This window comes from Notamacropus eugenii, chromosome X (assembly GCF_028372415.1).
Source record: "Notamacropus eugenii isolate mMacEug1 chromosome X, mMacEug1.pri_v2, whole genome shotgun sequence".
In the NCBI taxonomy this organism is placed as follows: Eukaryota; Metazoa; Chordata; class Mammalia; order Diprotodontia; family Macropodidae; genus Notamacropus; species Notamacropus eugenii.
In genome coordinates this window covers 80,840,950-80,854,628 of record NC_092879.1, presented here as the reverse complement: position 1 = coordinate 80,854,628, position 13,679 = coordinate 80,840,950, and the positions used below count along the sequence as shown (strand labels likewise).

The window sequence follows — 13,679 nt, the reverse complement described above, 5'->3', positions numbered from 1 at the left end:
TCTGACCTCTGGTTGCCTCAGTGGTCTCAACTCTAAGATGGCAATAATAATGAATAATAATAGTGCCTACCTCCCAGGGTGTGCGTGTGCTGGCATGGGTATGTGTGGGGGGGGGGGGGATGTTTCTATGTATCACAGATAACTCTGGAATGAATAATACAACATATACAAGATTATGATTGGGAAAATTAAAGCAAAGCAAATACTTGATAGTGGATAGAGTGCTTAAATTAACCCAGAAAGACCTGGGTTCAAATCCAATTCCTGGCACTCAGTAGCTGTATGACACTGGACAAGTCACTTAACCTCCATCCCTGTACGCAATTTCTTTAAGTAGCTCAAGCACGTCAAAGAAGGGAAAAGTTCCTGGCTGAGGAAGTCTCACAAATTCTTTGTACATTCTCAGACTATTACTGCTTAAAGGGGAGGTGGGAAGGAAGGCTTTCTTGTATTTACTTTTGGAAATATTTTAGAGAAAAGTTTGTAGTTTGTAGTCAAGAAGTACAAGGTGGCAGAGCTTCATTTGGGAAAATGATTTGCAAAGCTGTGTGTTTTGTTGGGTTTTTTTTTTTGGAGGGAGGAAGCCACATTGTTCGGGGGCCCTTGACTAGGGAAGCATTTACATTTCTTCCAAAGGGGTTATTTCCCCAAATGGGAGTTCCAGAATCCCAGGCGTGTGCAAGGATAGCCTGCCCAGGCGGTGGATATGCTCAATTGTGCAATAAGAGCGAGTGCCCTGAGTGGTGTTTTCATCACAATCTGCGAGGCACATTCAAACAAGTACTAGTAGACTGTTACTTTACAATAAATACCCATCTTATTTGAATATGCAACCAATCACAGTTGTCTGGTTTTCCCCCAATTTTCTTTTGAAAGGGCGAGGAAAATAAGAAGCAAAAATATTGAATTAACAGATACCTGAAATGTTCAACTCTGAAAAGGAAGGCAAATAGAAATAATTCCCCTTAGACTTAAAAGTTAGAAATCCTAGATTCAGGGAAGGCAGAAGAACTGAATTCAAGTCCAAAGTTTGCCACTGGCTCTCTGAGCCTCAGTGAACTTGTTCATCGTGTGTGTGTGTGTGTGTGTGTGTGTGTGTGTGTGTGTGTGTGTGTGTGTGCGCGCGCGCATGTATGTGTGTGTTTGTCCTTCATACGAAGACCACGCCATCAGAGAAATGATGACATGACTTGCAGTTGACTTTGTTTTGAGTGAGGGAGGGCTGCGCAGATCACCAGCCTCACTTCTCCTCCAGAGCCATCTGAATCCAGTGACCTGATATTCATCAGGAAGACTGGAGATGACCCAGGATGAGGCCATTGGGGTTAAGTGACTTGCCCAAGGTTACACAGCTAGTGAGTGTCAAGTGTCTGAGGTGAGATTTGAACTTAGGTCCTCCTAACTCCTGCACTGGTGCTCTCTCCACTGTACTACCTAGCTGCCCCCAAATTGTTCATCTATAAAATGGGAGGAGGGAGGGCAATATAGGACTTTCCTGCTCTGAGAGCCTATGATGATAAAAATTCCTGGTTTTTGCCTGCTTCATCTACTTGGATATTTACTGACTGTATTTAATAATGGAAGATTTTATTTTATTTTAAAGATGAGGTCTTATGACTTATACTTGTGATATGACTAACCAAAACTTAATGAAATGGTTTTGAAATTATTTCTGGAGTTAGACCACTCAGTCAGTAGTTTCTGCCCAGATGGAGAGTGCACAGTAAGCGTTTCATAAATACTTGCTGACTGATTAATTGATAGAGAAGTTTAATTTTTTAAATGCAAAATAAGGTCCATTTTGAGAAGAAAAAATTGAGGCACAGAAAAGTCAACAATGTTAATAATGAACATTTCCCTAACGCTTAAGCTCTGGAAGGTGCCGTACTCCCATCAACTCAGTTACCTTTTGTCACATTTGTCACTTTTGATCTTTGTTCCTGCAAGTTAGGGAGATGGGGCATGTTTTGGACTGGACCTGTGATTTCATGGGTAGAAGAGATGCTCTCTTTGGTGGCGGACTGCTACCTGCTCTAGAGAGACAGCTGGGACACTGAGAGGTTAAGTAGGTTGCCCTGGGTCCCATATCCAGGAATGTATCACAGGCCTTTGCTGGAAGCCAAGTCGTCTCGACTCCAAAGCTGACCTACACTAGGTCGCCTCTCCAGAGAGGCTCAAATATTAAGTAAACTGCCCAGGGTAACCACAGCTAGTCAGTATCTGAGACAAGATTTCAACACAGCTCTTTCCTACTCTAAGGCTAGCAAACTAGGCCATAAAGAGTATCTCCCAGGTCATCCAACTAGAGGGACTATGGGGTAAGAATTATGCATCTAAAATCCCTGTTTGAACTGCTAAGGACTCTGGGAAAGTAGTCCTCACAACATTATGAGCATACACATCACAGGTGCTTTCAGAACACTGAGTGACCAGAAACAAGAGGGGCCTAAAGTACAAGGTTATGGCTAAAGCAGAGTAGAAGCTCCAAGTACTTGGTCATCATATATTAGCATCGTGACACTTGGTTCTTTGGGGTGTCACTGGTTGCACACTATTAGAAAGTAGAAAGCTATCAGAAAAGTCCATCTGGGACAAAAATAATTACAAAGGTTTCAGCAAATTAAGCCTTTTTGAGTTTTCACTATAGAAAAGCCACTAAATAGCTATATTTAGAGATTTCTTGCAAAATGCCTTCAGTCCGGGGAATTACTTGCCAAGCTTCTGAGGCAGGAAATTTTTATGGCAGGATTGTAATTTCATGAAAGTAGGGATTTATAATTGAAATGCTGACAGACCTTCAACGATAGTGATGCTAGTGGGTGACACTGTAATCACATTAGATGATATTATAGAAGGGAAGGAAGGTTTTGTGGGCCCGGTCATTGTGACTCTGCCTAATTTATAGTATCCCTGTCAAAAAGAAATCAAATTTCATAGTTATGACATTTCTTTCTGAAGTACTAAATGTTAACTTTGCTGATCATGCAAATTTCAACAGGATGCCTTCCTTCGAAATGGCAACCGTGAAACAGAAGGCATGAGGATTTCCTTCAAGTAGCTTATAAAACAATTTAGTCATACTAATCTAAAAGGTATTAATAGCAGCACGTAATAGTAGTTCAAACACTACCTGTGACATTTAGCAGCTTAAGATATAATTGAGAAATGATTACAGTCTACCTGAGGGAGAGACTTCCCTATGCTGAGGAAATGAGACCCTTTACTGAATTCAGAAGTGTGGGTTCACTTGAAGCCCAGCCAGTAAGTCAGAAATACTTTGATTTTTTTTTTGTACTAACGAAAAAAAACTTGTGGAACTTAAAAATTTGTCAACAGAGGATGCTGACTTCTGATCGTTGCTGTCTGAAGGGTCTACCTCGAGTAGATGGAATAATGACACCATCCACCAGAAAGCACTATGGAAGAACATAGAAGAGGTGATGTGGCTCAATACAAGTGGGAAACTGAGTGCAGTTGAAATGGTTGGCACTTTTGAGTTGTGAATTTCCACGCTTTGCTCTTATTTTTTAGGCAGCTCCGTGATTTCACTGGTAGGAGAAGTTCCCCCTCCTAGCCCAGACTGCCACCAATTCTTCTACTCGTTGTCCAAAAACGCTATCTGAAGGACTAAGGCCTTAAAGGACTTGCCCAGAGTCACATGTCTTTGTGTGTCTGAAGTGGGACAAGAGCTCGGGCATTCCTGACTCCAGTGCCAGTTCCCCATTCTGCCACCCTCCTTGCCATGCTGCAAGCATGCTTCCTCTATGCTATCTATGCAGACAGCATGGACAGTGTGTATCCTGGAGAGAGTTAAATCCTTTCATCCAAGGCAAAGAGAGAACAATTTGCAAAGATGATTCTCGGCATGGTGTATCACTGTTAACTAAGGCCTAAAGCTAGGTGCCTGAATGACTCCTCTGGCTAATAATTATAACTATTCTCAAGTGGAATGGGCCTCTTCGTGGGGAAGTCATGGCTTTGTCCTCATTGCAGGTTCTAAGGCTTTCATTCTGTGACTCCATGGCCCCAAAAGAAACAGTGGGAAATAGGCCAAGTTGAGATTTGCTGTTGCTCACTCATTTTTCAGTCATGTCCGACTCTTAGTGACCCATTTGAGGTTTTCTTGGCAAAGATACTAGAGTGGTTTCCAGCTCCTTTTACCGATGAAGAAACTGAGACAAAGAGGGTCAAGTGACTTGCCCAGGGTGAAACACCTAGGAAGTGTCTGACGCCACATTTGAACTCGGGCAGATCAGTCTTCCTGACTCCAGGCCCAGCTCTCTATTCAGTGCAGTGTCACCTAGCTGCCCAAGTTCTGAGATGACATCTTATTCACTGCCCCTTCTCTAGGTCCTCTTTCTAAATTGCCTATTTCTACTAATTTAATATCCAACTTCAAAAATTCAGTCACTTTAAGACTCTCCCTCCCCTCTGATAACCACATAGTCCCCAAATCTTACTGCTTCCACAATAGTTCCCATCTCTTCTGGTCCCACTATCCCCCTCCTACCTAGATTTCCTGACTATATCACCCTGTTCCCCTTCACTTAGTCTATGCTCCAGTCAACTCAGTTTCTCCAGATATTCCCTGAGCCTCTCCCCAATGTTGCCTTTGGTACGAGCGCTTTTTTGTTCTAAGCTGCCGTTCTCTTATATCAAATACTATTTCTTCTTTGTGTTGCTCCCCCAAATTCCTACCACCCCCTCCTCAGATGATCTCTTCTTCAAGAGAATTGCAGTCTCATACTTAGAAGGGATCTTCGTGGCTCACCTGGCGCACTGTCTTACCCCATGCAGCAATCCCCACTTGAAGCTCTCTCCTCCAACAAACCTCTGCCTGAATTCTCATAGTGATGGGAATTTCACAGAAACAGATCCCCAGTGTCTGATACTTCTTCAGGATCAAGATTAATATGTTACATTCTACTTTTGGTGTATTTCTCGTTTTCTCTGTCTGTAAACTTCCTGAGGGCAGAGACTATGGCTTGTTTTTGTATCCTGCAAAATTTGTACTTATTTGTTGGTTCAAAGAATTTGCAGTCCCCTTGGGATAGCTGTCCATTCAACTGCGAGGATTTCCATGACCCTCCAAACCTCTGACTCTTATTTTAGATCATCTTGCTGGTGGGATTAAAAAATTCTTCAACAGCCATTATCATTCAATGAGCATTTTTACATGCCATAATGATGCTTCATTCAATTCCAGGGACCAGAACTTAGGCAAGACACTGATGTGTTAGACATCACCCAAGGGAAGTGATCAGGAGGGTAAAAGCCCCAGGAAGATCGGCCGAAAGAAGTGGGCTTGTTTGGATGGAAAGGATAAAACCTCTGGAGGAACCTGAAGGGTGATCAAGTACCTGAAAGACTGTCCTGTGGAAGAAGGGCTTAAACTTCTTCTGCAAGACAACCAGGTGGCTCAGGTGTCACACTCATCTTCCTAAGTTCAAATTCGGCCTCAGCTACTCACTAGCTGTGGGAGCCTGGGCAGGTCACTTAACCTTGTTTGCCTCAGCTTCCTTGACTGTAAAATGAGAACAGCAACACCTACCTCACAGGGTTGTTGTGAGGATCAAATGAGATCATTACAAAGTACCTAGCACAGTGTGTGGCACATAGGAAGAGCTACATAAACGCTTGCTCCTTTTCTCTTCCCCAGAGGACAAAACCAGGAGCAGCGAGAGAAAGAGGCAGCTTTCAACTTGAAGTCAGGGAAAAACTTGCTAACCTCCAGGACTGACTCAGAAGGCAGAGAGTTCACCCTTCCTGAGGGTCTTCAGACAAAAGCCGCATGACAAGTATATTGTAGAGATATTCAGTCAGCTGAAGGTTAGATTTGACGGTTTCTGATGCACTGTCCACATCTGAAAGTCTGTGGCTCAGCTAGACTATCCTTCCAGTGACCTCATTTTGAGTCCTTCCCATAATGTGAATGGATCTGTCCTAATCCATCTCTTGTCTCTTACCTGCTTGTCCCTGAAGCCAGAGTTAAGAGTATAGTCTCTGGCAAATGGAAGACGCTGGCTCACCCAGGAGTCACACCTCCTATTTTGAACAACACCAAGTGCTAACTGATTGAGCCAGTGAAATGGCACTCCTCACATGTCCAATTTCCTTTTTAGTTATTGACTATGACAAGTTGCATTTATTCCTCTCGCATGATTTCCTAAGTCCCACTGTTACTTTTTACCTTAATGACAGAAGCCTCTGCCCTGGTGAGAGGGCTATGCATCTGGGCTGCAGCAGCCATGTTGGCAATAGTATTGAGGTGGTTCATCTGATTCATCGCCATGGCAACTGATGCAGGAGGCAAGGTGACAGGCAGTAGTGGATGGGGCATCATCATAAATGGCAGGTCAAGCCCTAAAAGAGACAGAATGATAATATTAAAAGTGTTATTTTTCTCATTAAGGTAAAACAAAATCACATCCAAAATGTTTCTGAGGAATCATAAAAATCCATCTCGTTGACTTTCAGCCACTAAACTTCAGCCCCTTAGCTTACTGACAGAACTCTTGAGATACTACATCACTCAACAATAATAAAATTAATGTCTTTTTTCTTTTGCCCAACAAAGAATATCAACCTAAAATGCAAATTTAGTTTTAGCCCCTTAAAGAAAGAAATCTAGGTCTTCTTCCAATGCACCTTAAACAAATGAGCTCCATTCCTTTTGATCCTAACGGTGTGGTCAGTAAGTGTTGTTACCTTTGTTTATTCTAAGTCTAAGAGCAAGGACTCCATGTTTGTAGCTTGAGAGTTGGTTAAGCCAGTCAGATGACAAAATGCATTCCGTCCTTTGGTTACAAACCTCTTGAGAATGGGCTCTTCGACCTTTAACTCTAACAGGACTAATGAGAAATGTTCTTCTGGAGATCATGACTCAAAGGGAAATATGAAAATGTCATGATGGTGAACAAAAGGGGCTTGTAACAAGCCAGCCCTCAGCCTCTGACCAACAAGTGGCAAAAACTTCCAAGTCAGACCACATCAACTGCTCTTCTACATACAGTTCAACGGAATCTCCCTTGACTTGTGTGTGTAAGAAAAGGAAAAAAAAATCTTCGAGAACGTTTCCCTGTCATCAATCACTTCTTGTTATTCCCCTTCCCCTAACCAGTCAGCAGCTCAAACACTCAAGCAGCTCCCCCCTCCTCACTTTCTAAGTGGAAACTTCTTGAGGAGAGGCTCCAAAAAAAAGGTCACTTCACATTCTGAGATGGCAAAATACTGAACACTTACTAAGCCAGGGCACTTTCAAGCGAGCCTTAAATCTCTGCCTCTCAGTTGCTGTGCTGTGAATAAAGCCTGATTATGCTCAGGAACCCAAGAGAAAGCGGCAATCCTTCACTCCACCCTTAGATCTATTTTGCCCCAAAGTCTTTCTGCAACAGCTCTATTTGACAGACCGTGTTTGTCTGGGCTCAACCCAACTATTCTGGTGACATTCTGGCATCCCTTACACTCGTTCACTTGAGATATCACAATGCTCAGAGAACAGGAGCCACTGCCTACAGGAAATCCCCCTCCAGATATTCAATTATACAGACTCTTGTGGCTAGGGTAGGAAAGGCAGAGGCAGTTTTGTTTTGCTCCTTGCCTGATTTCAGAGATTTAAAACCCTCAGAAAGAAAGGGATGGGGGGAACACTGCAACGCCACATGCCAAGAGAGCAGACATGCCAGTTATCATATGATAGAGCAATGGCAGTCTTAATTAAATGAAGGACACATCCGTCACTAACATCTCTAGAAAAGACAGTCTTGAAATACACCATTGTCAAAAGCACACAAGCATCAAAGCAGACCTGGAAAGCTGGAATTTGTACAGACCTCAGAAAATGAACCTTCTACCTATTTCCTGTGACTCCATGTCCCCAGGGCAAATGGCTGCACTGGAATACCAGGAAAGTATTTGAGACTTTTTTCCTTTGGCATTCACTCAAAACCCACTATCTTCAAATCTTTTAAGGGGCAATCTATGAGACCCAACTTATCTGCTATGAAGTATTTCTTCTGTGATAAATAAATCATCAAAGATGTCTCAACACTGAGCTTTTTCTGTTACCGCAACGAATCACAATGGCCTTCCTTTTTTTTCTTATTAAACTAAAAGTTTACCTGACTTTATCCTCAAATGTTGCTGACATACCCTGGCATTTTCATACTTTCATCACCATACAGCATATGCTGCTCTAATGGTCTGCTGTACAACATAAATGAAGTTAATCATTGATTATCTTTCTCCTTACCCTTCATTTCACACTCAACCTAAGGACAACATTCAGATGATAGAGAGAAGTTTCCTATATAGTGATCTCATTTGCTCAACTTTCATGCTGGTTACAAGATGATCTATAACAGCACAAACACAAATGTGGGGGGAATACAGTCCTCCTTTACATCATACGCTACACGCATTTCCTGTACAGTGCATCCATGAGTCTTTGTTCACTCTATATACCTCCCTCACCAGCCTAATAATCTTTCCTCATTCTCCGTAGAGTGTCAACATCACCCAGACACCATCTGGCCACATCAAGTCAGATGCCTACTTAAAGTTCAATTGACATGCAAACTAAATGCAAACTACAAACAGAATTTAACAGCACATCAACAATTTTAAGATCTAATTCATCAACCGTTTCCAAAGCAGGGCATAAAAGGTACGTGTGTGAATTCTGTGCCACAATGCCCACTCCTCGATAAGCTATAATGTCCAAGACTCCAAAAGTGACCTTGCACAGCAAACCAACAGTGAACCCCATGTGCACCCCTAATGCAAAGTAGATGCAAATTTGGAATTATATCCCAAGCTGAAAACATTAAACCAAGAACCATCAACAGTACATCTCACTCCAGCAATCGGTCTCATTTAGTTATATGCCAGAAATGTTCTGAAGCCTTAAGAATGTGGGCAAGAGAACAAATCCTTATTGTTGAAATCAACATGATGTATTATAACTCTGCTAACCAACTTCAGGGTCATCCTGCAGACCCCTAGGAAGAATTCATTTCTTAATGTTGCCTAGCACCTGGGGTCACCTCTGTGAGCGACCATACCTTTGAGGTCTGAGATGCTGACACAGCTTAACGTTAAATATTCCTCAGTTGTCTGTCAATCTCAGCACTCCATGGGAGAAGTCAAAGTGTCAGAGAAAGTAGAAAGGGGGCTATCATATCACTGGCTTCTTACTTGGAACCAAAACAGCATTCTAGGAAAGTAACATGTAAAAGTTCAAGCTCACTGTTAAGAGTTTAAAATCACCTAGAGCTGAGGTAGTAAATCTTTGTAGAATCCTGGGCTCCTTTGGCAGTCCAGTGAAGCCTACAGACCCCTGTTCAGAATCATGTTTTTAAATCCATAAAATAAAATATAAATGACTACAAGGGAAACCAATTACATTAAGATACAGTTCTCAAAAATATTTTGAAATGTGCACACCAGCCCTGGCTCAAAAACTCCTCATCTAGAATCTGAATCCATCAATCTAGTTCCAGGCCCCTCCTTGCATTCCGTCCCGTCACATCTTTAAAAGGTGTCCCTCTTACCAAAGAATTCAAGATCTTAAATTTCTTGCTGAAAATAATGATGGGGCTACTGTACACCCAAGTAGTCTAGTAGATTGCAGGGGGGGGGGGCGGGTGGCAGGGAAGACAGAACTTTTCTCTTCTCTCTCTTTTAATAACGACAACATACGTACTGTTGGTCAGCAGGTGATTTTGCTGGAGAGGATTGAGTGGATGGGCACTTCCAAGGCTGGCCTGGCCTGGCAGTGTGGCATGACCCACATTGGGCTGGGATCCTGGAGTCATAGGAGACTGCATCTTTTCCTTGTCCCAGGAGGATTCGCTTCCACCTGAAAAACAACATATGAAATAGTTTAATACAGCAGTGATCCCTGAAGAAGCCTCCTGTTTCAGATTTGCAGCAACAAATGTTGCCTCCAACAGAATTGGTACTGACTCATGGAAGTTGATTTTAACACTGCTCTCAAGAGTAGCCAATGACCCCCGGATGGGAGCTACCCCTGGGAATATAGAAGCGGCTTGCTGTAATCAGGGGCTCCTTCTTTAACAGCTGGTCGAGCCAAATCTGTCACAACAATAAACTGATTGGAGGGTGGGGGGCAGAACAGCACAGCAAATGTCCACCATTTTTTTTGAGTGGTTTCCTAAAGAATGGTAGAGGAAGGAGTGCACTCAGGGTGCAAAGGAGAATTCAGAAGACCTTGATGTCAAGCCTAAATGGACAGTATAAAAGAGGAAGGTCTGGCCTTTTGTGGCTCCCAGATGTAGCATTCATGAAGGGAATCTCTTCATCAGCTCAGTCCCAGCTAGGAATCTTTCTCTCTATATACAAAAAATACATTGTGACTACCATTAAAAGGCAGGCTCTTGTTTGATTTTCCCCTTGTCTGTGATCACCAACACGACAGAGCAAAGTAAAGTGCATGTGGGTACACAGTCTTCTGTATCCTCATAATGGCTTACAATGACATGGCCATTCCGGCATCACTTAGCATTCTCTGTGCAGAAACATGGGAGTTTAAACTCAATCTATGGGAGAACAAAGGCAGCAGTACCCAAAGAAACCTTTCCACACTATCCATTTGCAATGAATGTTTTAGACCAAGTGGAAAAGCTCTCAAATTGAACTCTCCAGAACAGACATTGAGTGCCAATCCACGGCATGACCAACTGACTGTTGTGTAGGTGGCGCCAGCTACCTGCTTGATGTACTCAAATCACACAAGGGTGAGGAGGAGACCTATTTCTCATCAGTGTGTCTGCCTGAACAACAGCTTCTCCTTCTGGGAAGACTGTGGTCTAATTTCATATCTGCTTCTAATATGAATATGGGGAAGGTAGGCATTGGGCCTGATCTCTTTGGGGATTTGCAAAAGAAGGAGTTTCTAGGCTAACCAGGGAGAGGTCTCAAGATCTGCCTGAAGACCTATTTCCAGATTTAAGAAGTCACTTAAGCAGAAGTGATGCTAGTGCTCACCCCTACCCCCATAGAGCTCTGCTTAAATTAGCATTTTGTGGGTCACTTCCCTGAGACCACAGGAGGCTTCTGGTGAAGTTTATGCCATAAACCCGGGCTGGGATGATCCTCTAGTATGCTAAAGCTGGTAATTCCAGTAAATTCTGCTAGAAGTCAGCATAATGCATTTGTGGGTGACCTGGGAGATAATTTGGTTTGAATCAGATGAGGTCCAGTTTAGGGCCAGAAGTCTTTCCCATACTGTGGTTCAGGCTAAAATCCATCATTAGTTGGGAATGCTGGTTGGGATGAGCCACTGCTCTTCAAAAGGGAGCCATTTATTTTCACTTTTTCTCCAGATGCGGCGCTGTCACTGCGAATGTATAGGGATGTAATTTATGGTTGGCATATTGACATAACCTAGCATTCACAAATTTGAAATTCCAATTACAATCAATAAGACAAGAGTTTCATGCAAGGGAGAGGGGTAGGGGGAAAAGCTCTATCCTCATAAAAGGAGAATGAAAGCACATTGCAAAACTGAAAAGTCCTTAGGCTAACACGTGGCCAATAAAACATGATTAATGCTGGAAAATGCACAAATGTTAAAGACCAATCACTGAACAGAAAAGGAATCCCTCCATCATTTCAGCCCTGGGCCCAGGTTATGAAGTGCCTTACCATTACAGAACTCTAATTTGTAAAATGATGAGCAAAGAAAGCTCTATTTATTCGATACTAAATTATACTATAGGACATAATACAATACTGCACTAGCATCGGGATTGGAAATTGACTATGCTGAGACCAAGTTCAATGTCCAACATTAGCTCTAAGTAAACAGGCAGCCAACCTTCCGCTGGTGGTGGGGAGTTGGGAGAATTGAGATTGGCCATCTCAGAAGCCAGGTTGTAAGGATGTTCGCAAATGGTCTTTGGTTTTATCTCCCTGTCGATGATCACTGCCTTTACCCACAGAGGTGCAGTGATAATGAGATTCTGGAGAAGGACCAAGGTGGCTGAAAGAATGTTACCCATGGTCAGATAGATGGTATGGCTTCCTGATCAGTTATTACTCAGTATTTCTACTCTGTATTACCACGAGGGGGTCAGAGATTCTCATTTTCTGGATGCAGAAAGTGAGGTAAAAAGTTTAACTGAGTTCCAGGGTTTCACAATGAGTGAAGAAAAAAATCCTAAAAAGATCCCCAGCCCCTCTCCTCACAGGCCTAACACAATGTCTTTTTCCAATTTGGGTCAAAATTACGTGGAAACAAACGGTGGTTACAAACAGAATTATGAATTATTTTAATGCCTTTTGTTGAAAAAATGCTTAAATTCATAAGTCTTAGACTTCGGTATGGAAACACAAAGGATCAGTAAGCCATGCCTAGTAAAATATAACAAACCCAACTCATTATTTGAAGATATGAAAAGCAGTACTGATGACATTCCTTGCAATATTCCATCTACATGGGGGCAGAACAGCCTCCAAAATGCAAATCTCACCATCTGGGAGGCACAATGGCCCTTTTACTTCAGGGGAAGTTTGGCATCTCCCAGGCCTACAAGATGAGCACAGAGGATGGACTAAGGTGAAAAGGAGGTGATGACGTGAGAAAAGGAGACAGCCAACAGGGAGGGTTCTAGACAGTTAGGATGGAACAAGAAGAAAACACCATGCTACATCAGACTTGTATCATCATTACCTCAAAACAACAGACAATTAAAGCAGGAATGTCAGAGGCTTGGCCTTGATAATGTTAAACCATGTATTGGACCTGGAATTGTAAATGACACTTAAAGAAATCCCCAAACATGCATGCAAATGATCCTTTGGCTGCTTCCCCTACCCTGTTATGCCATAAGGCTGTGGGCTGGGGGCGGGGGGGGGGGTCAACGTTGGGTCCATGGTTTGTTCCAGGTTTATTTTAGGGCCTTCCCAGCTTTGGGGGATAACAAAGACTTGCCCCCACCCTCCTTATCTTCTGAGGAAAAGGAAAATTCATGTGTTAATATGGGGAAATTCATTTGGGCTGAAAGATCACAGAAGCATTAGTCTTTCGATGAGGTCTATTGGTTAAAACACCATGCTAACATGTCTTGCCCCATGATCACAGACTGTATCAGTCACTTAAGCCAGATGACCCACACATGTATGTGGCTGGACCAGGTAAGCATGGCTGGGTAGATCAGCACAAATCCATCCCCAGGAATGAAAAAACCACTTCCAGCTTAAGCCTTGCTAAGAGTAAGTTGTTGTTGTTCAGTCATGCCTGACTCTTCATGGCCCCCTTTGGGGCTTTCCTGGCAAAGACACTGAAGTGGTTTGCCATTCCCTTCTCCAGTTCATTTTACAGATGAGGAAACTGAGGCAAACAGGGTGAAGTGATTTGTTCAGGGTCACGCAGCTAGGAAATGTCTGAGGACAGTCTTCCTGACTCCAGGCCCGGTGTCCTATCCACTGTGCCACCTAGCTGATAGGTTGATAGCAACGTCTAAACAGATAAGGAGCAATGTCTGCTTATTATAGATGCTTCACACACTGTAGCTGTTCAGAATTACTCAAAGCTGAAATACAAATGACAAGGAGGCCAGATGTAACGAGTGATCCTTACTTAAGATATTGTGAAAAAACTAAGTATTCACCAAAAGCTTATTACAAGAAAGTAAGCTGAATTCATACATCAAGCC

The 13,679-nt window shown here is 42.8% G+C and overlaps 1 protein-coding gene across 3 annotated transcripts in view; it reads right to left on the bottom strand.

The window, feature by feature from the left end:
- Positions 1-13,679, bottom strand: part of DACH2 (dachshund family transcription factor 2) — a 412,262-nt gene that overhangs the window by 81,573 nt on the left and 317,010 nt on the right. For all 3 annotated transcript variants that reach the window (XM_072626181.1, XM_072626182.1, XM_072626183.1), the window contains 2 exons: positions 9,704-9,859; positions 6,191-6,363 (listed from right to left, as the gene is read on the bottom strand). In XM_072626181.1, coding sequence (XP_072482282.1) covers positions 6,191-6,363; positions 9,704-9,859 — 329 coding nt within the window. The remainder of the gene's footprint in view (positions 1-6,190; positions 6,364-9,703; positions 9,860-13,679) is intronic.